The 22,032-nt window shown below is 40.7% G+C and overlaps 1 protein-coding gene across 2 annotated transcripts in view; it reads right to left on the reverse strand.

Moving 5' to 3' along the window:
- The window catches only part of LOC134646095 (CRACD-like protein), a 46,726-nt gene that overhangs the window by 15,102 nt on the left and 9,592 nt on the right, over positions 1-22,032 (reverse strand). For both annotated transcript variants that reach the window (XM_063499798.1, XM_063499806.1), the window contains exons 2-3: positions 4,372-4,454; positions 845-1,019 (exon numbers count right to left, since the gene is read on the reverse strand). In XM_063499798.1, coding sequence (XP_063355868.1) covers positions 845-1,019; positions 4,372-4,454 — 258 coding nt within the window. The remainder of the gene's footprint in view (positions 1-844; positions 1,020-4,371; positions 4,455-22,032) is intronic.

Consider the following 22,032-nt stretch of genomic DNA (forward strand, 5'->3'; position numbering starts at 1 on the left):
CAGGTTGACCTAATTATTTGAAATGTTGGTCCATGCTTAAAGGTAAAGTGTGTAAAATCTCACCACTGGATGTCATTGGACTAAAAATCACAATCAACTGAATTTTGTCTTTATCCTGTCTTCCTTCTCTCACCCCAACCAATCACAGCAGATGGCCCCGCCCCTCCCTGAGCCTGGTTCTGCCGGAGGTTTCTTCCTGTTAAAAGGGACTTTTTCCTTCCCACTGTCGCCAAAGTGCTTGCTCACAGGGGGTCATATGATTGTTGGGTTTTTCTCTGTATGTATTATTGTAGGGTCTACCTTACAATATAAAGCACCTTGAGGCGACTGTTGTGATTTGGCGCTGTATAAATTAAACTGAATTTTATTTTCCTACTCCTCCCAGTTCTCCCAGTTCATGGAGAGAAATTTGCCTCAAAAGGATTGCAAATGATTATGATATGATCCACAAGCATAAAGTAAGATTTAGAAATGTGTACAATGATTTGTGTGTAAGGACTCACATCCACACACAAATATGAAGCAGTCTGAGGACACGTAAAACTATTTTACAAACGCGTCCATACAAACCTGAAAAAACACTGAACATTTATGCACAATTTATTAAGTTCATGAATCCGGAACAGATTAATCCAAGTTTATCGATTTGTTGGAAGATATATGATACACACTACTCAATGTGTATTTACGAGTATTTACAACCGACTGTAGCTTTAATACGAAGATATGACAAAATGAGCATATAATAAATAAGTAGAGGCGTGACAGGTCTTAGTTGAGCTCTGTGTACTTTCGTCAGATTGTAAATAAAAGCATTTCATTCAGCACACGTGTGCGATCTTACCCAGAGCCTTTATCCTTCTCTGCTCGAGTGAGTGTGTTGCTCTCTGATGCTTTGCTGACATTGTCACTCGACTGGCTGGCTTTAAGGCTTGCGTCCGCTCCTGCAGCTGATGGATCCTTTCTCTTCTTCCTGGCGAAGAACCTTTTAAATGTTTGGAACTTGGACTTTTTCTTTCCTGAGAAGACAGAATAATGAATCATTGCATGGTGGTGCACAGTTACATGCTGATGAGAACATTACACACAAGGCATCTTTACACACTGCCCCAGTGTGAACTCGAGTTATAGAGCAATTAGTCCTGCGGTGGCTGTAAAGACACAGGTAGGCAGCCCAGAGGGAACCACACAGAGCGAACGAGGTGTGCGTGTGTTTGCAGAGGCCGACATAACTGAAAATACACATATGCATAAACACACACAAACTCAAGCTTGTAAACCTACCCCCACAGTGGGTCCGTGTCTATTAGCACCACAGTGGAAAAACTCAACAGCTCTTTTATAACTTCTCAAACAGCTGTCATCAAGAACCTGAAATGGTCCTCGCTCCATCTCACATGCAACAGGGATGTGGGCTGGCTCAGCACTTATACACTACGCATTTGTCTTCAAACCACATGATCAATATAAAGAGTAGTGCAGAGTTGGTCTTTTTTTTTTTATTCATCTACATAGTAACAATGTAAGTGCTATACATGTTACCAATGTTTACTATGTTCATTAGCTTAGCTAATATTTACTGGGTCAAACCATAGACTGTATATAAAAGATGAACACAGCCTGTGGTTTTGAAAAACAAAGCCATTATAGAAGTGCAGATTGTTTCTAACGGCCAGCAGGGGGCAGCGCTTCTTGCTTCAAAAAAATTCATAAACCAGTGTGCAATGCACTGATTGCAATGGTAGAGCTGTAGACCTGTATACAGCTGAGGATGATGGGAAAAAACAAAATCTGAATGTAGCTAGGCTTTCCAAACTCCGTCAGTGGTTGAGGAGCATTGTGGGTAATGTAGGTTTTGTAGGTTTTGTAAGGTGGGGAGAAAAAAAGCATGCATTATTGTTGTATATTTTGAGTAAACTGAAGTAGCCATCAAATAGAAACACTTGTAATTAGATAAAAGTCATCACAGAGTGCAACATCTTTCATTGTTATTACAGCTAGACAGAAACAGGATTTTTAACAGCAGTAACAATATTTGGAGATTTTGATTTTCCAATACATTTTTTTCAGACACACTAAACATGAACAGATTTCTAACATTTACTTTATGTAGTTTCTTTACTCGTCCATGTTCAGCCCGACTCTGCTCAGATCAGCTGGCTGCTGTGTTTGTAGCGTCCCAAACAGAGAAGAGTGCCCTCTGGCTGACAAACTATGTAATGTCAAGACTTTTAAAATGCTCGAACAGTTTTTTTTAATGTTTCTACTCTACTTTTTAAATTTTAATTTTGTGGCCTTTAAAATCCTGATGCCCATAGGAGTGGCAAATAACTAATATCACCTGATAATATCGGCCAACCTATAAATCGGGTGGACTATTTGTTACACGAACCACAGGAGGCACTTAAAACATCCCCAGAGAAAGGACACAGAAGAGAAACAACAATGACAAAGAAGAAGTCGGGAGCAAACGAAACAACTGTAGTCAAACTATTTTGAGGACTCCTACCCCTGAGCCATCCACAGACATTCTTCAGTAGAGATTTCAAAATAAGATGCATTTTTGTTCCACGAGCTGTGTCATTTTCGTTCTCCTCCCTGTGGGGAATCCTTGAGCATTCCTTCTTTTCTAAAAATACACTTTCTGGTTGGAGCTAAATCCCAACTGAAAAATGTTTGGAATCCAAACCTGGTGCTGAGGCCAAGATGCTTTAAATCTCTGGGTCACTCACTCAAGATCATGTTAAGCACATGCGGTGCATTTTCTTTTGGGATTTTTTGTGTAACACAGAAACCCAAAGACGTCACTAAAATAAAAGTCTGTCAAAATATAACGAATTATAATGAAAACCAAATTTAGCGTCTTAATGAGATGCCATTAAACTGCACACAGAACAAGTTATTGTTGGATAACTGCAGTCCACAAAGTGCTGTCTTTACTTGAGGAGGTTCCAACCTGCTTTTTGATGAAACGTCAGAGGCCTTTCTGCATGGCCAAGATGAACTATCAGGGGGAAGCACCACCCAACAGTACCATTTATTGTGCTATTTTAGGCACAATACTCCATTAAAGCCAAAAGGTCTGCCTAGAAAAAGGCAGCTGATTCAGTGGAAGGTCAGTGTAGAGCTGAGATATTATAGTTTCTCCATTATGACTAACAGGACCTATACACAGTCCTGAGCTCAAAATTAGGGGCAACTCAGCTGAACTTGTACTGTGAGAGGATGGTGACCTTTGAAAGGGAAACAATATCAGGGCTGGGATCTCTCTCCATAAAAACAAAACTACCAGAAAAATTAGAGGCTGTTCATTTCTTGTGAAAAGCGAGGGAGCAAACTTGAAAATTCAGCAGGATTATTGCACCAGCATTAGCGCAAGATTCAAAACCGAACAGAGAGCTTCCTGAAAAGAAACTACTGCCTGTTATTCACTCACATTATCTTGGACCTCAAGCCTGAGCACGAAAGACCAGTTTCATCACGTCTGCCTAAGTCACCGTGTTCACAAGAAGCTCACAACTTAACCTTTCCACATCGACACACATCTACATCCTGGTTCCCACTCTGTTTGTTGTTAATCTGTAAACACTGTGTGCACGCTTGTGTGCGACAGCCTTGTGTTTTCCTCCATTTCCTGCCACAACCTGCAAGGAGATATTTGTGTGCGATCGTTCGAGCTGATTGGATCTTTGCTGGGAGTGAGTAGAAAATCTCATTGCTGATATCGCTGGCGAGTACCAGCATCCAGGCATCTCTGAAACAACATTTATTATTGTCATCAGAGCTGAAAGCACCAGTGGTGCACCACTGTGTGTGTTCCCACTAAATGAGACCTCAGAGATTTACAAAACATGCACTGATAAGATTCTACTGATTTGGAAAAAACATGTATTTTGTTTCAGTTGTTGCAAACTTTTAAAATAAAATTAAGCAAAATAAGCAAAAAGTATAACGTCTGTATTAATACAATCTTTTCATGCAGAAGACTTTCATATAGAAAACTGCCAAAGTGCCTGGATTATCTGGTTTTCACTGGTCTGTACTGTGAAATTAAAGCAAGGAAGCCTCGTTAGCTACAGCCTGAATGATTACAGGATGGACAGTAACTCATTAACTGTGCAATCTATAGAAAGTATGAACCATCTGCCAAATAGAAACAGTTGAAAGGTCATTTTCACATTCTCCCTGTGTGTCGATGACCTTGCAAACTCTGAGTTGAAGCTGAAAAGAAAAAAGGTTGAAACCATGCAAATTACAGACACGACCTTTTCATGTGATTACAGCGAAGACAGCCACTCTGCATACATTAATACTGAATATGCCTGGATTCCCAATCAAACATTAACAGAAAACATTTAATCAAACTGTTACCTGAGCACTCTTCCTGGACTTCAGCAGGCTCCTGATTGGTCGTCACATCTGGAGTTCCTGATGCCATGGCAGCACTGTCACTGCTGGGAGGGAGACAGATGATGAGTTGGATGATTATAAAGTCTTTCATAAGTTTCATGAACAAAACCAGAATAAGGCTGGCTGCTATAAATCAGTAGAAAAAAAATAAATGTCTGCATTTATCTAAACCTGCTTCTGCCTTCTTATTTGACTCATATGGCAGCTACCTAGTTGCAATGTGATCAGATTAAAAAGTGATTAAAGTCCTACTTAGAAGTGTCATGACTGCTGGTAAAAGTGGCTTGGCGTGGTCGGAGCGAATGGACAGGCGACTGGATGTGGCGGATTACATCCATAACAAGTCACCACCTTATAAAATCCCCCCAAAGCTCATTATGCAACTCCTGGATGCATTAACGGTGATGTAGTTGTTCATTCATTAAACAGGTGGAAACGTGTGAAAAGTGCTTCTCTTTGCTATTTAAACTTTAGTCTCCGTCTGATCTGTCTCCACAATCCAAACAGTCCTAGTGGAGGCACGCCTGCTATGTTTCCAGTGTACTGCTGCGCCGTTAACTCAAGTGTTCATCACGTCAACAGCAGGTGCCCGGCAACCGCCAAACACAACCTTAAACAGATATGAAATCACATTATGAGCTGGTGACTTGTTAAGGCTCTCTGTGCGCAGCAGGACTGAGGGCTTCACATCAACCCTCACTCTACAGTACAGTAGGTTCATTTGCAAGTCATCATTTTATCATTATTATTATTATTTTAAATCACTCTTTGCACTGCACAGAGCTCTCTCGAGCCCACAGGACGTCTGAGGCCACGTGAGTGCAGTTCCAGCATGCTGAACCAGTTAGACGATCCTGTATAAAAGTTTTACTCTAGTGTCAAATCTAATTAGCCATGCACTGTGCTGTGTGTTGAGGATTTCCTGAGCCGTTTGGCAGGAAGTGGACTCATTGCTGATATGGTTTTCAGCAAACATGTCTAATTGTAGCTGTGCCACCATTTATTTCGGGTCTGCGGAATCTGCGGAGGTCAGTTTGTCAACGCATCACCGGACCGAAAACAGAAACTCGATGATGTATCAGCGTGAAATTTCATAAGGATGTTTGCGGTTTCTAGAGATAAATCCCAAAGATTCTGGAGATCCCCTGGCTGTCTGACAGCTAACCCCATGATCTGACTCAATACAGAATAAATTACATTAACATGGACGTATTCATTGTGAACATATCGACATACTGAAGTAAAGTAAAAAGTGCATGTCATCTAACCAAAGTAACAATAAATGAAAAATAAATGAACAAATCTCCTTTGGTTTAAAGGTTTCTATGGAAACTGTGATATGTTGTTTTGGTTGAACCCAGAATTGGTGGGAAACGGGCACTATTCAAAACCCCTTTTTGTTAATCACAATAGTTTTCTTTATTATGCATATAAAACCTTAAACTTGATTTCTTGTGCATCCAGAACCTCCAAATTTTTAGTTTAGCAAAATCAAAGACAGGTCACATAGTTGGATTTTATCACGGATCAACACTAACCTTTACCCCAAACTAATGTTATCTAAACGTGTGATTTCTGGCTTTTGAAATTAGTTTTCCCAAGTCCGTATTCCTCAAGCTCTTTCCAACTCAGATTCCCAGAAGTCCACGGCTCACACAAATATTTTTAAAACCAGTCACTAACAATAAAAAAAAATTCAAGTTTAATTTTGCACAAATAAAATAAAGGTCAGCATGATGTTTTTTCCCCTGGTGATCCACGCTCAAACTGCAGTCCCGATCGTGGCTTTACCACCTTTTTAAGTCTCGTCAATCAGCAAACAACAAACACTCAGAACCTATTTGTACTTTTCAAATGGTCCTTTTATGCTTCTCTAAAGCGTAGAGTTTACTTAGGGATTAGGGTTACTGATGCCTGATGCCCGGTCTGATGACTCACAGTGTCAATGAAAAGCACCCATGAAACAAAAAATAAAAAAATAACAGGAAATTAAAGAGACTGAATGTTTATTCATTTTAATTATGAGGCACACCTGTGAAACTGCTCATTAACACAGCTATCTAAATCAGCCAATCACATCGCAGCAACTCAGTGCAATTAGATTATATAGACATGACAACCTGCTGAAGTTCAAACCAGCAACAAATTTGCTTCAAGGGACTTAACAATTACCATGGTTACAGCCAAAGGATACAGAACAGCATCTCTGAATGCACAGCGGCCTGAACCTTTAAGCTGAAAGGCTACAACATGCTAAGAACAGGAAATTAAGGCTACAGTTTGCGCATGCTCACCAAAACCTGAACATACAAGACTAGACAAACGCTGACTGGTCTCATGGTTTTTCATTTCTGTTGTGAAATAAGGATGGTAGGGTACGAACATTGCATAAACAACATGAAAGCATGGACCCATCCTGCTTTGTACCAACAGTTCAGGCTGCTGCTGACGTAACAGTGAAGAGGATATTTTGTGGCACACCGTGGGCTCCTTAGTTCCAACTGAGCATCATTTAATCACCACAGTGTACACACCTTCTGATGGAGGATACCGTGTTATGTCATAAAGCTCAATCATCTCAAACTGGTTTCTTGAACATGAAAATTGAGTTCACTGTACTGAAATGGCCCCCAGAATCACAGGATCTCGACCCAATAGAGCAGTGGCCTCAACCCCCGGGCCATGGCCCAGTACCAGTCTGTGAGTCTGTTGGTACCGGGCCACAAGAGTTGAGGCTCGGGTGTGAAATTTATGGTTTTCAGGGCTTTTATCGGTTTTATCATTAACTCAGTTTCCCTGGGACTTTTCCCGTGTGTTATGAATAAATCTTCCTTTTTTTGGTACAGTACTGGTTTTATTTGTTGTATTTATCCGCGGCACCTTAAAGGCCGGTCCGTGAAAATATTGTCGAACATAAACCGGTCCGTAGCGCAAAAAAGGTTGAGGACCGCTGCAATAGAGCAGCTTTGGGATGTGGTGGAACGGGAGATTCTCATCACAGTAGCTGACAAATCTGCGGAAACTATGTGATGATCTTTTGTCAATATGGCCCCAAATCTCTGAGACATGCTTCCAGTGCCTTGTTTAATCTATGCACAAAGAATTAAGGCAGTTCTGAAGTCAAAAGGGGGTCAAAACTAGTACTAGAAAGGTCTACTTAGAATCTATATCCACAAATAATATTGCAGTTAATCTTAAACCTCACGTTATGTAAGCGAGGATCATGGGAAAAGTCAAACCATGAACACAGTTTACTTAACAGCAAGCCAACAAAGAAGAGAAGTCCTTAAAGAACTATAAATACAATCACAATAGGCATCAAGTTCTTTTTATCAGCACCCCGTGTCCATGACAACAATTGACCAATGTCCATCTGCTTATGAAGGGTGTGTCGTGACTGCTCCAGGTAACAGCTAACAGGTTAACACTGTGATAGAATCGTTTGTGCTAAAAAAATTTTAAGGTGGAGAAACCGCCACTGTTTTTTTCCCCCAATCGTGTTGTTAGTGTGAGAAGACTTTCTCTCTGTTAAGGAAGCAGCTGGAGAACTTCTTGTCAACTGTGTTTACAGTGAGCTGTGTGTTAAAGAAACAGAGAACATTCCAGAGGGTCTGTTGACGTACTGAGGGCCTTTCACCAGTATTACTATTATATAATCATAAGCTATTATTGGTTTGTTAAAGTCGTGTGAATCATCACCATCATCATCTTATACAGACTCTGGAGTCTAACACCTTCTCTTATCAGAATTTATTTCAAAGCCACAAACGACTGAACCCCACTGATTTGTATTAAACACATGGTGGTTGTATTGTTTTGCTATATACATTCTTTTTATACTTGAAGTATTTTATTTAAATGCCATGGTTACAAACTGGTATATGCCAATGCTGTTATCAGGTGATCACAGTACAACCATGAGTTAACTGCATACACACTTGCATAGACTCAAGCCTATCTAGAAAGCAGCTACACCAGCAGAAATGAGCATAGACACTCCTACAGTGTTGTGATATGAACGAAATCAATACCAGGTAGAGGTAAGAAACAACATCAATGTTTACAGGTGAGGGCCAAAGTATTGATGTTTAAGAATTAAATCATGGGGTCCAAACTGCTGCTCTCATGTCTGGGTATTAAGGATTTAATAGAGCTGAAGCCACCATGTAGTTAGCATAGAAAAAGCTAGCATTGTTTTCTGCAAAAGACAGTACCATCATGAATATCTAAAGCTCATGAATGTAGTATTGTATCCCAAAATGTACCTCCTGAGCTGAGTGTAGCCAAAAACACTCAGCTCAGGGCTTCATGACAGGACATTCTTAACCAGTGAATGATGTCATGGTGGCGAAAGCCATCTTTTTTTATACAGTCTGTGTACTTAAAACATAGAAATTTATATAGGATCTTTCAATTCCTGGCAGGAGAGTAAAAAAAATATCTCCCAAAAATAATAAATCCTGATATGTTAAAGCTCAACTTTCATTTTAAAGAATGAGCAACAGAGCTTAAATCCTGCACCTCCAAGGGACGGATCCAACAAAGTAAAAAACAAACAAACTCTTTTACAGTGAAGCAGACGTGTTAGGATGAAGATCAGATGGTCAGGAGTCACAGTGACTGACCTGTGCCCATTTCCAAAGCCGGATCCCCATGGTGACATCCTCCGCTTCATTAGAAATACAGATAGACGACGAAGGCAGGCGAGACAGAAGGATGGATTTGCAAACTCAATGAAAAGTGCAGATGAGACGAACACAAAAAGCAAGAGGGAGGGAGAGAAAAGAGCGAGAAAACCAGAAGAAGGGACAAACACAAGAAAGCGGGAGGGGACGGGGTCAGAGAGAGGGGCTGTGGGAAAGAGCAGCATGAAAGGAAAGATGAGTCGGTTAGATAAACACAAGAATATTGGGACGAAGAGAGAGACAAAAGGGAAAACAGACTTACAGTAAACACAGAGGCTTCACAGTGGAAAGAAACACTGAGACTTGCAACCAAAGATGGTAAGAAGAGCCTGGACAAAGTTTTCCCTCACAGAGACATTTTAGTAAATAAACAAAAGGCCTTAAATCGCCATTTTAAACAGATAATCTAGGAGATCACGACCTTAATGCAAAAACTTTTTATCCAACCATATTCAGGACAAACAACAGGACTTTTTCCATGGCTACTGTCTCTGCGCTGAAGCTTGCCTGTGTTCTTTATGTCAGCGGTCCCCAACCTTTTTTGCGCCACGGACCGGTTTATGCCCGACAATATTTTCACGGACCGGCCTTTAAGGTGTCGCGGATAAATACAACAAAATAAAACTAGTACCGGTACCGAAAAAAAGAAGATTTATTCATAACACACGTGAAAAGACCCAGGAAAACCGAGTTAACGATAAAAACGATAACAAAATAACCGATAAAAACCCTGAAAACCATACATTTCACACCTGAGCCTCAACTCTCGCGGCCCGGTACCAAACGACTCACGGACCGGTACCAGTCCGAGGGCCGGGGGTTGGGGACCGCTGCTTTACGTAACTTTAATTTGAGTTTACGATGAAGGACTTTTTTCACAGTCTATTTTAAAGAGTTGTTGGGGTCAGCTTTGGGGTTGTAGTAAAACCACATGATTGTAACTGACTTATGACATTACACTTTGAAGCCAAGTCTGTGGCACACAGAGCCGAGGTGGCAATGGTGCAGCTAAGATCGTCTCTGGGGCTTCAACCAGTGGATTCAGAATATAACCCAGTACTTCTTAATATACACCATACACCTAAAAACAAAAAAAACAATAATGCAGGCTTCACATGTCCATCAAGATTCTTTCTCCACAAAAGGCTGTTTCACTGTACACTGATTTAAATGAAAAGAGCTGCTTCTGCCCACTCTCCTTTTAACAAAGAGTGCTGTGGCTTTTCTTGTGTTGCCATGGATATCCTACTGGAAAATAAGGAAGGGAAAAGGATATATTACTGGAGGAACTCAAAAACAAAGAAAAACTCCTGCTAAAGTTTTGACAGCAAACAGAGCTACCATTTTTAAACTGACCATTTATTTAAAAACAAAAAAACAATCTAGGGCCTGTCCTTGTTCATTGCTGTCAAAGTCTGTGTTAACATTTCCAGAGTCTCTGACTAGATTAGAACAGTTAGCTCTGGAAGCTAACGGTCATGTTAGCCACATTAGCCACATGGCATGCTAACGCTAAAGATTTTGGCATAACAACAAAAATGTGAGTGCTCCGCTGGGTCTTTCTCAGACGCCATCAAAACTCCCGTGCTCGCAGAGAGGAACAAGCGGGCTCGTAGCAGGGACATTTAGAGCAAAGATAAACAGGCTGCAGCGACGGGGTAACGCTGGACTGTTAGGCAGGTGCTTATTTGGAAGAAGTGGGCCGTGCTGGAGGTGGCAACTGTGTAGCTGTTATACTAAAGAGGGCATAAAGACTGTTATGAGTCTAAGCAGAGTAATCTCAGAACACAAAACGTATATTTCACAGCAATATTTACCCAGCAATGCCACAGGAGCCATCATAAGGCCTTAATTGCTACTTTTGGTTGACCGTATTTGAGGCTTTGTTTCCTTTCAGATTAGTTAGATGTTATGGGCTTTTTCCCCAAGGTTGCACTGCTTCATGAGAATCTTCTGGTAGCTGTTTATTAACTTATTCTTGTTTCATACTTATCCTTCAGCAGCCTGACTTCCATGCAGTGCAAACACTCTCAAATATATAATTAGCTTTATTTGGAAGTGCATGACTCTATGGATGGTTGACAAGGACTGTGTGTGTGTGTGTACCTTATTACATAACAATGGATTAGCACGAAGAGGTATTCAGACCAGCAGGGGGTTTGCCTTTATTAGACACCTGAAATAACCTTATTAGCACCCACATAGAGTGAGCACGCACACAGTAAACATGTCTACATTTGTCTGTCATTAGATTGTTTCTAAAAACACACACAAGAACACTTTAAAGCCATACTGTACACTGCTGGTGTGGACGAACACTTGCCAAATTCAGCCATGACAACGGGATTGAACAGAGCCCAGATTACACAGCAAAAACACTTCATCTAGGAGCTGTGCTGAGACCATGGTGTCACTGTAAGCTATACAGAAGTAACTAAATATAGATAACTGTGGAGAGCGGTGCCCGCAGAGTTCAACAGTAAGCTCCGATGACTCCAGCCGGGTGTTGTCCATGTGGCTTCTGTCCTTCTGACGTAAAGCAAATCCAATATCGCCCAGCTTTAATCTCTCAATGGATCCAGTGTTACGAGACTCATTACACTACGGGCTTATGGCGCTGACTAATTGGCTACTGTCAACAATGACATTCAATGGTACTGACTCAGAAAATAAGCTTCTGATGTGATTAATAACCCACTCATGATTCCGAAGTTGTTTGTCCGTGTTACAGCCTCTCATTTATCTGAAAGGACTAATCTAATCTGTAAGTTGCTGTAGGTCTTACATAAAACAAATCCACCCTGCTCTGGTCCCAGTTGTTGTGAATCAGCAGTTAAACTGGCTAATATCAGCCTGATTACATTACAAACAGCAATTAGGCTCTGCAGAGTGAAGGGACGGAGCCTAGAAGCTTAGCAAAGTGGAGCGTTTCAAAGCTAAACACTACTGAAACCAGGCTTCTGTCATTGCAACTGTGTCTGTTCGAGGGACTCTTGTAATGGTCCGTCTCCACAGACTTAAAGCAGGGACCTCCATTAGCCTCAAACAGAACAACCCCCTTAGCTGTGTGGCTGTACGTAGCAAGAGCAGAGCTAAACCAGAGTCACGCGGCGGCTGTTAGAGCTGAATGAGTTAACAGTGTCTATGAATGAAAATTTGTTTTCTGCCTTACATTCCAGCCCCTGAAGTAGACGCATTCATTCACAGAGCATCAGCAGAGGGCTGGTATTTCCTCCTGAATTCAGCATTTCTGAATTCTTTTTATTTATTTTTTTTAAGGAAGGCAATATAGACCAACTCTTAAATAACAATTCAAATTGATAAAGAGACGACTCAAAATGACTGCAGTGATTTTTGGAGCAAGTTTCAATATCTGTGTTCAATTCTTAGCACGATATTCAGGCTTCTCACTTCAGCAGGATCACCACCGACCCAACACAGCATGGAATCCATCACGAAAAGCTAAAGAAAAAAACAACAAAAAGAGCTATTTTTAGGTGCTTAGCCAGCAAATCTAAAAAAGGACATTCCCTATACTGTATGAGACACAAAGTGAGCCTTAGGAGAAGATGAAAGGCTTGAGTGGAGGAAGCTGGCCGAGAGAATAAGATGTTAGTGGGTCTGTGACGAGCCGAAAGCCTTCAATTTCCACAAAGAGAAAAAAAAGAGACAGATGCAGGAATGAATCAAGGCAGAACGGCGAGGGAGGAGAAGGATTTTTTTCTTTTCCAGGCAGCTGAAATGATAAACTTGGCCGAGTGGATGAAGCGCTCTGCGCAGATAAGTTGCAGACTGCCATGTTGTATACACAGATAGAAGCAGCATGGGAACTTCACTGTGTTTGCACAAAATAAAGCATGCAATCTGTGGTGGTGTACATTTACCGCTTTTTTAAAACTAGAATTACTGCCTTGCGGTTATACGCTAACCAACAAGATGCATATCACATCCCTGTCTGTCCTGACTTGACCTTTGACCTTTTTGATGTTTTCACTTAATCATGTTATGCTCGTTTTATCCTAAACCTACAGCTAAAAATGTGGTTTTCTTGAGGTCATGGTGATCTTAACCTTTGACCACCAAAATCTAATCAGTTCATTCTTGAGTCCAGGTTTAAATACATTTCCTTGCAGCTTTTAAAGAGATAAATGGTCCATGGCAATGGTCACGGCTGTCATCAGCACGGAGTTATAATGACCTGTGATCGTGTTGACGTGGTTTAGACAGACATGCACACAATCACTGTGGAGAATTATAATATCTGAGGTTTAAATCAGGCTAATGGCTGTGGCTAAATCTGCCTTTTCCTTTATTTTTCTCTTCTGCGCACATGCAAGAAGAATCATAGCATTTTGCTTTAAATGAAAAGTAATGATGAGGTCAAATTATAGAGACTGTAGTAAACAATGTTCTTTTATTGGAAACAGCTGGAGAGGGTTCCAGCATTGTGGAGAAAATACGTCGTTTTACACAGAACTCTGTATTCACAAAGCTTTGTCATTGAGCTCTATACACCCGTCACTAACTGAGCAGAACCAGTTTCAACAATGCAAGTGTTTTCACTGAGGACAATGACTTGTAGAAGACAATGCAACTGAAACAAAATAGAAAATGAAATGCAAATTATGATGCTTAGCCTAATGCAAAAGTCTTGTGGAGCAAAACCGAAGTCAAGTCCACTGCTTACAACAGTAATTAATCTAAATACTTAAACGGAAGTGCTAAAGCAAAAACCCAGTCACTCTGCTCACTGAACTGAGTGAATTTTTATATCTGTACAGTAAACACGAAGCAAGAGCCAAAACAGGATAGCTCAGCTTAGTATGAAGACTGCAAAGATGGATGAACCGCTAAAAAAGGTTAGAAAATGAGCCTGCCAGCACCTCTAAAGCCCAGGAAACATGCTGTATCTTGTCTTTTGGCAGGGACCACATGAAGTCATGTTGTCAGTCTAGTCTTTATGCTTACAATAACCTTACTGTCTACAGGTTCTACAATTCTAGAGTTTTCTCATTTATCTTACAAATGACTAAATTTATTAAATGTCTGAAGGCCTGGTGAGTTTGTGCTGCTCAGACTTTAATATCTTTACGGGATCGATAAAGCAGTAGTTCTTCCTGGGTCTGATGCCCCATCCAACACTGCACAGGGTCCAGTCTGGCTGTTTGATCTGCCATCTTGTCACATGCCTTTGTCTGCTTTATTTAATAAAAGATTAATGGGGAACAGCACGGAAAAAAGGCAACGTTCTCTCAGGATAAACATCTTCCATTCTCCCACTGCTCTCTTCCCAGATGTTAAAGAGCTTTTACATGACTTTTGTTATTAACTGACCCATCTCTGTTACACGAAGGCGCTCAATGCGAGCCAAAGGGCCATAAAAGGACATAAGAAATGTATAAAGAATGCATCCAGATAACACAGCTCCACATCATCAATGCATTACCCCTCCTTTCTCCTCATTCTTTTTACCTCTCGTCTCATTATCTCACCATCCCTTCCTTTCTCCGTCTTTGTGCGATTCCCAGTCTCTTGTCCAGCTGCGCATACCTAACTGGGAACATGGCCTTTAAAACTGTGGTATTTCCTCTTGACCCATTCAGCCAGTCCACGCCTGCGCGATCAGCAGGAGAAGGTGACCAAGAAGGAAATTAGTCATGAATTTTTACTCCTGAACTCCAAAGAATGTGGCTGTGACCTACCCTTGCAATGCAAAACAATTTGAGAATGTTTCAGAGCCGTAAGGCAGCATTATTTGAATTTCTAGTTTAAAGGTGTTGGGCGACAGATGTTAAAACAAGTTTGGGAAAACCATTGAGAAAAAATGTCACAGAGTTATTCAGTACTCATACTGTGCAATTAAAGTCAAGCTCAAAACTGAACAACGTACCTACACCTTTTATGAATAAGCTAGCATTAGCGCAAATGCTCGGCATGCTGTGAAAAGTAGCAAAACAAAATGCAACAAACTTTATTAAAATAAATTCCTCAAGAGTTTATCCGTCTCCAGCCCAACTGCACCTGCCGAGTGACTTAGCAGGACTGTTGTGAAAAGTGATTCTAGAAATAGATGCAACTACTGTAGAATGAATCCATTAGCCATTAAGCATACAGATTGCTTTCAGTAGCATGTCAATGAATGGGAAGAGAGCCACAATAACCATGCCTTTAACCATAGTGGTGTACCATTTACTATTCATCAAGTTCAAAACCAGTATACTACAACACCTCTATGCATATGGTCTCAGGTTACCGTGCTGTTTACTACTGGAAATCCATGCCACATTAGCTAGCCAGCGCTAACACGCTGATACCGCCATGTATTAGCCCGTCAGCTACTAAGAAAATAACAGCTTTAAATAGTATCTTGACTGGTCTCCAGCACAAAATAGACAAAAAAATATTGCTGTTGGTTGGTTGTCAGTGGGAAACCCTATTAAAGATAATAAAAACAGTCTAACTTTATCTGCCCCGAAACATAAACCTTGAAATTCCCAGCATTAGCATTCAAGTAGTCACGATTTAATCCCATCAAGCATTATAACAAGCCGTCGAACTACAATGACCTTTAACACTCAATATGACGCTGCACTGCTCTGCGTGCTCATATCACAGAGGAGCACCAACATAATGTCTGATATTCCCAAGCCTTCAGTTTATGTAAACTTAGAGCCTGAAAAATAAGTTACTGGGAGACAGTGCAGATGAAGCATGAAGTGGCAGTTACAAAATGTGATTTCATTTGAAATGACTGAAATAAAACAAGACACTGCTTGTTGCAAAGCAATTCAGAGTCCCAGATAAGTCAGAATAGACAGCTTAGCTTTTTATTCCAACATTGCATTCATCTGAAACAAAGTGATCAAGCAGAAGATAAACCACTGCGGTGTGTAACTGGCCCGAAAATGTAAGTGCTGTGACAGTCATGGAAAAATCACTGATGCATAAGAATTTGTTTGTGCACATCATGTCATTCATCTAGTTCTGCTTAGCTGTTGAAACCACTTCGATCTTCTGGCAGATGTACATTTGTGTCTTGGTGAGTTTAAAGTGTCAAACAGATCACAACATGTCCCCACAGAAAGACAATACACTCAGGTATTCACTGGGATTTATTAGATTTTTTCCTTTTCTATCTGAGACAACTGCACGGCCACTTTACTGCTGCACAATTCACTGGTGCTTATTATGGACATTGAATCAGTGCTAAGCTAGCTTCAGTCCTTAGCATCCAAGATGTCCGATTTGGGCAAGCTGGTCAGATTGCTGTTGTAACAGTCCTTAAGGTCTTCGAAGTATCTCATGCCCTGTGAAAGAGTTCAATTTCTTGGACTGTAGCTGGATTGCCATTATCTGCAGTAGCTCACTGTGGCTGCGGACTGTGCCAGCGCCACCCTTCAGCTTTATAGTTGATGCATGTATGATATAAATGAGAAAATCATCAGTGACTTCCTTAATGAGTTAGCGCACTCACAAGATTTTGAGAAAACTTCAGAAACTCGAAATCCCCTGAGAATTTTAGAAGATATCAATTTGAAAAACCCTACAACACCTCATTCTGGAGTTATTATGCTCACAAAGTTGGGTGTCCGCACCGCCCACTAGCCTGTTGGGGTGACAACAATATCCGACCAGCCTTTGACGGCTGAGGGGTAGGAAAGGACTGCATGGTCACTTTATTGCTGCAGTCCAAGACATTGGTGTATGAATCCATTCACCAGTCACTAAAAGGCAGCTGAATGTTGATCAGTTATTATTGCTACAGAACATATATGCTCGTCCCTGCTTTGCTACTGCCACAACTACAACACAAGTCTTTGTAAAAATAAATAAACTGGACCTGCGATCACGTCCAGGTCACTCCATAACTCTGAAAGTTACCAAATTAAAAGCCGGTGCATAAAATGTAGGGATATTGATTTTATGTAACTTGGAGTTTGAGTGGTGCAGACTTAAAATAACCTTTTAAACAACAAACTGCAAAATGTTTTTCACCCTGAGGTTTGGTTCAAATTGAGAAACCACTCCTTTGCGTTTGGAGGTTCCTGTCAACATCCGGCTCTCGTTTTCTTTGCCACATTCTCTCCTCCATCTCCTTTCCTCGTCTGTCAGTGCTCTTAGCAACAAGCCTTACATGGACTCAAGACAGCAACTGACCAAACACTTTCAGTCACTCTACACAGTCTACATTCATTTCCAGCTGCATCACCATTTCTTCTATACAAACTCAACCTACCGTAGTTGCATAATCAGTCTTGGACCAGAAAATCCCAGTGGGGACTGGTGGGAAAATGAGAATATAACTTATCCTCAGCTTTGATACTTTTATTGTGGAGTTCTACTCTACTGCTGAGCCAAACTGAAAAATGACATCAGATTTAAACAAAACACTATCTGGGTTAGGGAGATTTAAGCATTAGCTTTGCTTCACTTACTAACCGCAGAGATATATTTACCACAAAAAGGTTTCTGGTTTGACAGACAGGTAGACAAAAGTAAGCTTAAAATTGAGCTAGCACCTAGCCGCAAAAGGTTTTACCATCGATTATGCTAGCAGTAGCGTTGGGAGTTACTCTACTAACTTTAGGATTTCATAAATGCTTTACTGTTTTTATTTTCAAACAGTTTGTTCTATTTGTAACATAATGATGCAAAATGGAAAAATTTTCAGAACTCAGAAAGCCATCTTGTGTAAAGTGAATGTGCTCATTTGAGTATAAATTTAAATCCACTAAGAGAATGACATACCTGATACTGTTAAAGGTTTTATACAGTGGAAAAGCAGTATGTAGGCATCAGCCCCCCAAAATACTATTTAATTATATTCTAAGTGAACTTTAAAATAATGCAGTGATTGTAAGCCTACAAAGTAAGTTAGCTAGGCACATCAACATTGACAGCTTATTGTTCATTAGAAAAACATAAAAATAACAACTTCCTTACACATTTGTGAATGGTTTTAGTTGGAAAGCCCATAGAAGTCGGAAACATTTAAAATGTTTAAAATATACAGGGCATCCAATAGTACTCCAACTATAATGCTCTTGTAGCCTGTAACTCTAAATGTAGCTGTAAATACCAAATGCTTCAGTTTGCCCTGACTGAAATAATAATCTCATGACTTCAATTTAAACGCAGGCTCAGCCTTAATTTAGTGCATTCTGCCAAAATGCACTTGAATAAAATATAGTACAAAAGTCTTTTCTCATTTTTCCCCATTTCTAAGTTGTAAGTGATCTTTCACAACAGCTACAAATTCATCAATATGGATGAAGGAGGTCAGAAGAGAGACAAAGTGAGTATCTACAGTCATCTGTACAACACAATAGAGCCTCTGTCATGGTTTGGTGGTTCAGCCAGTGGTGGAGATATTGATGGAATTATAAACAGAAAATATTTAACCATCCTGTAATACAATCTAGAAAGTGTCTGATTGGCAACGGTTTCAGTTTTCAACATGACAAGAACTCCAAACACACGGCCAAGGGAGTAAAAGCATACCTGACAGCAAAACGCTTCTCCCTGGAGCCCAGACCTCAACATTATTGAAGCAGCGTGGCATCATGTTAGCAAAGAACAGAACAAAAAGGCATAAACATCCAAAGAAGAGCTTTGAATGTCTTTCAAGAAGCCTGGAGAACCATTTCCGAAGACTACTTAAAGAAATAACAAGAAAGTTTGCCTAACAGAGTTCAGGTTGTTGAAGAATAAAAGGTACCCAGACTAAATATCGACAAGCTTGTTAAAAATTGTACAAACACTGTTTTTGCCTTTTAGACTGTTGTTACATGTATGTTTACACGAGGTGGGAAGTACCAAAGTATTTCTACTTCGTTGCTCTACTTCACTTGAGTAGTCATTTTTCTGACTAATTTTTACCTGCTAAAAAAAGAAAACTGGAGGTAGACTGGGTTATTTGAAGTTTGCATGAAAACACTGTGTTTAGTACAGGATAAACAGGTTACTTTGCTGTACTGTGATGGATTTAAAGCATGTGAGTGATGCACAGAGGCTGTAGTGCTGATGGTCAGAGTTAGGTTACATAAAAGGGTTGCAGAGATGAATTTGAAGTTAAACTGATGATCCTTAGATTCATTTACTGAATTCCACCTTCATATGAACCTTATACCATCTAGAACAGGGGTGGGGAACTCCAGGCCTCAAGGGCCGGTGTCCTTGATTCAGCACAGCTGATTCAAATGACTAAATTGCCTCCTCAACATGTCTTGCAGTTCTCCAGAGGCCTGGTAATGAACTAATCATTTGATTCAGGTGTGTTGACCCAGGGTGAGATCTAAAACCTGCAGGACTCCAGCCCTCGAGGCCTGGAGTTGGACGCCTCTGGTGTAGAGAGTGGAAATCGGATGGAAATCAGCCAGGACAACTCATGAAACAGCTTTTGACACAAAGAGAAGTAAAACTCAGCGCAGCAGCAGGTCAGCTGACCACAGCCTGTACATGAAAATCTAATGGCTCCCCATACTGAGCCATTACAACTGATTTTAGGGTTCCTCCACCTGCTGAATCCACTGTAAACTCTTCCCTACACATTTTCATGTTGAGAGGCAAAGTCACCCTCTACAATGGAGACAACAGAAAATAGAGCTTTTTGTTCTATTTCCCTTCTTTTTCCCTGCTCATGTTCTACTTACCTGAGTGACAATTTAGACTGAAATAAAGTTTGTTTCCCATCTACTTATATTATTTTATATAATACTTTAATATAGCCCAAGGTTCAGTTTGCTTTTCATAAGAGGTAGAAATGTTCTTCGAGGAGCTACCTTTACTCTCTTACTTTGAGTACGTTTCAGAGCCTGTGCTTTTTACTTTTACATGAATAAAGAAGTTGAATCTGTACTTTAACTTTCTTAACACTAGTATCTGTACTTCTACTTAATTACAGGATGCTTTTGCCACCTCTGATGTTTACACATCTTTCATCAAGCTGGATGCACTCATTTACCACTTTCCTGACAAAACAAGAAAAGAGGAGAGACTCAAGACTTTTGCTCAGTGTTGTAAGTATGTGGCAGTCATTCAGCTCATCTCTACTTCTTCTAGTTCATTTTGTGTGTGTGTCTCTCTCACTCACACACACACACACACACACACACACACACACACACACACACACACACACACACACACAAAATATTTGTTCAAGCTCCACTCAGGCGGCTGTAAAAGCTTTCACTGTTCAACTGTCATGAGGCTGGGAGGACAAAGACAAAGAAAGTTGAAGGGGGTATCAGTGTAACCAGCACCACATCTACACAGCTCTGTTACAAAAAAAAGACACTTTACTGTAGTCAAAAAGCTAAAGGCACTCATTATGCTGAGCCTCTGTGGTCCAATCACACTGCCAAGCCCAGCGTCCTATATTTAGCCAATTCAAAGCATTAAAATCACAGAGGACTTCAATCAGCAAGAACAGAAACATGCATCCAAATTTAAATGAGGAAAAAACTCTTAACACAGCCACAGCTATGCAGCATCAAACCTTAATGAGCAACAACATGAACTGATCCTGTTCCAGGGAAACATACAGGAAATCATGCTCATCCACCTGATTGTAGTGTACAGCACACATGACAAAAGCGAGTTTGACTCAGAGATTTACGGACTAATCACTGACTTCCAGTCAAAACCCGTCTTGCGAGTTACTCAGTTGACCGTTTGTTCCCAAGCGAGTCACTAACTGTGGTGACAAAAAGAATACAGACTGATTTGACCACTGCATTAAAAGACGGTGTGCAGGATGCAAATGCAGGTCAGTGCACTCTAAGAGTTTTTATTTTTCTTGCTGCATGCACTTGTAGTCGTACTGTGGAAAGCAGAAAATGAGTAGAGTGCAACAAAGACAACACATTTTGTGGTACCAGCAGCAGTCAGCGGTCTGCATTATGATGGAGTTTTACACTGAAAATGATAAATCCCGTGAAAAGGGCCGACACCACCCATATCCTGTGACACAGGTTTGCAGAGACTGTGTTGATGACCTGAGTGAGCAGTTTGATGAAGCAATATCTGTGAGCAATCCAGTTTTTTTTTGTTTTTTTTTTCCCTCATGCGATGCAAGAACAAGGTGTTGCAATCTTCAGGTGATATTTTACAACTGAAACTTACTTGCGACCCTTAAAGCATCCGTACATCCCGGCCATGGTGTAACGATGAGATGAAGCCAAAGCGTGATTTGTGCGTTTTCCTGATGATGCCCCGTTTCTTCTGGTCTATGAATTTAAAGCTCTCAAACCCCAAAACTTGAGGTTTTTGTCTTCCTTTGCCCCCTGTATACTGAAGACTTCTCGCTCTTCGCAGTAGAAAAGATGCCACTCCACAAGAGAAGATCGCCTTCCTCCAAGTCAAACCATCCTCTGAGGTTCCGCCCACTTTTGAGTTCCACTGAAGTCAAATTTCATACTGACCTCTCTCCTTTCATAAATCTGGCAGGAAACGCACCAAAGCTAGCCAGTCTAAACCACTCCAAGACTCGCATTCAACTGCAGCCAAAGTGGGACGATCATAATATCGTGCAAGCAGCACAAAAATAGAGTTAGAAAAACTGAATCGCCCTTTAAAAATGAACAATTCACCAGAGAGAGAGGAAAACGTCTCTTCCCCCAACGACCACGTCCCACAAAAGAAGAACAAATTCTTTGAGTGGTACAAAGCAGTGATGAAAACAATGAACTATAAATGACTGACTGGCTGCTGCATGCTTTGCTCCTCTCCTCCTAGTCACCACGACTGGTAATGCTGCTGAAGCACAGAGGGAGGAAAGATAAAGAGGGAGGAGAGAGGGAGGGAGGAGGCATGTGTGAACAAGATACTCCCCCCACGACCTTATCCTTCACCGTCTCTTTCTACTGTTTAGATGTAATTAACCAGTAAGTGCCAAGTGGTTTATTGTTAATGTTTACTTTTACTAATATTACCT

The sequence above is a fragment of the Pelmatolapia mariae genome, linkage group LG2, assembly GCF_036321145.2.
Source record: "Pelmatolapia mariae isolate MD_Pm_ZW linkage group LG2, Pm_UMD_F_2, whole genome shotgun sequence".
Lineage (NCBI taxonomy): Eukaryota > Metazoa > Chordata > Actinopteri > Cichliformes > Cichlidae > Pelmatolapia > Pelmatolapia mariae.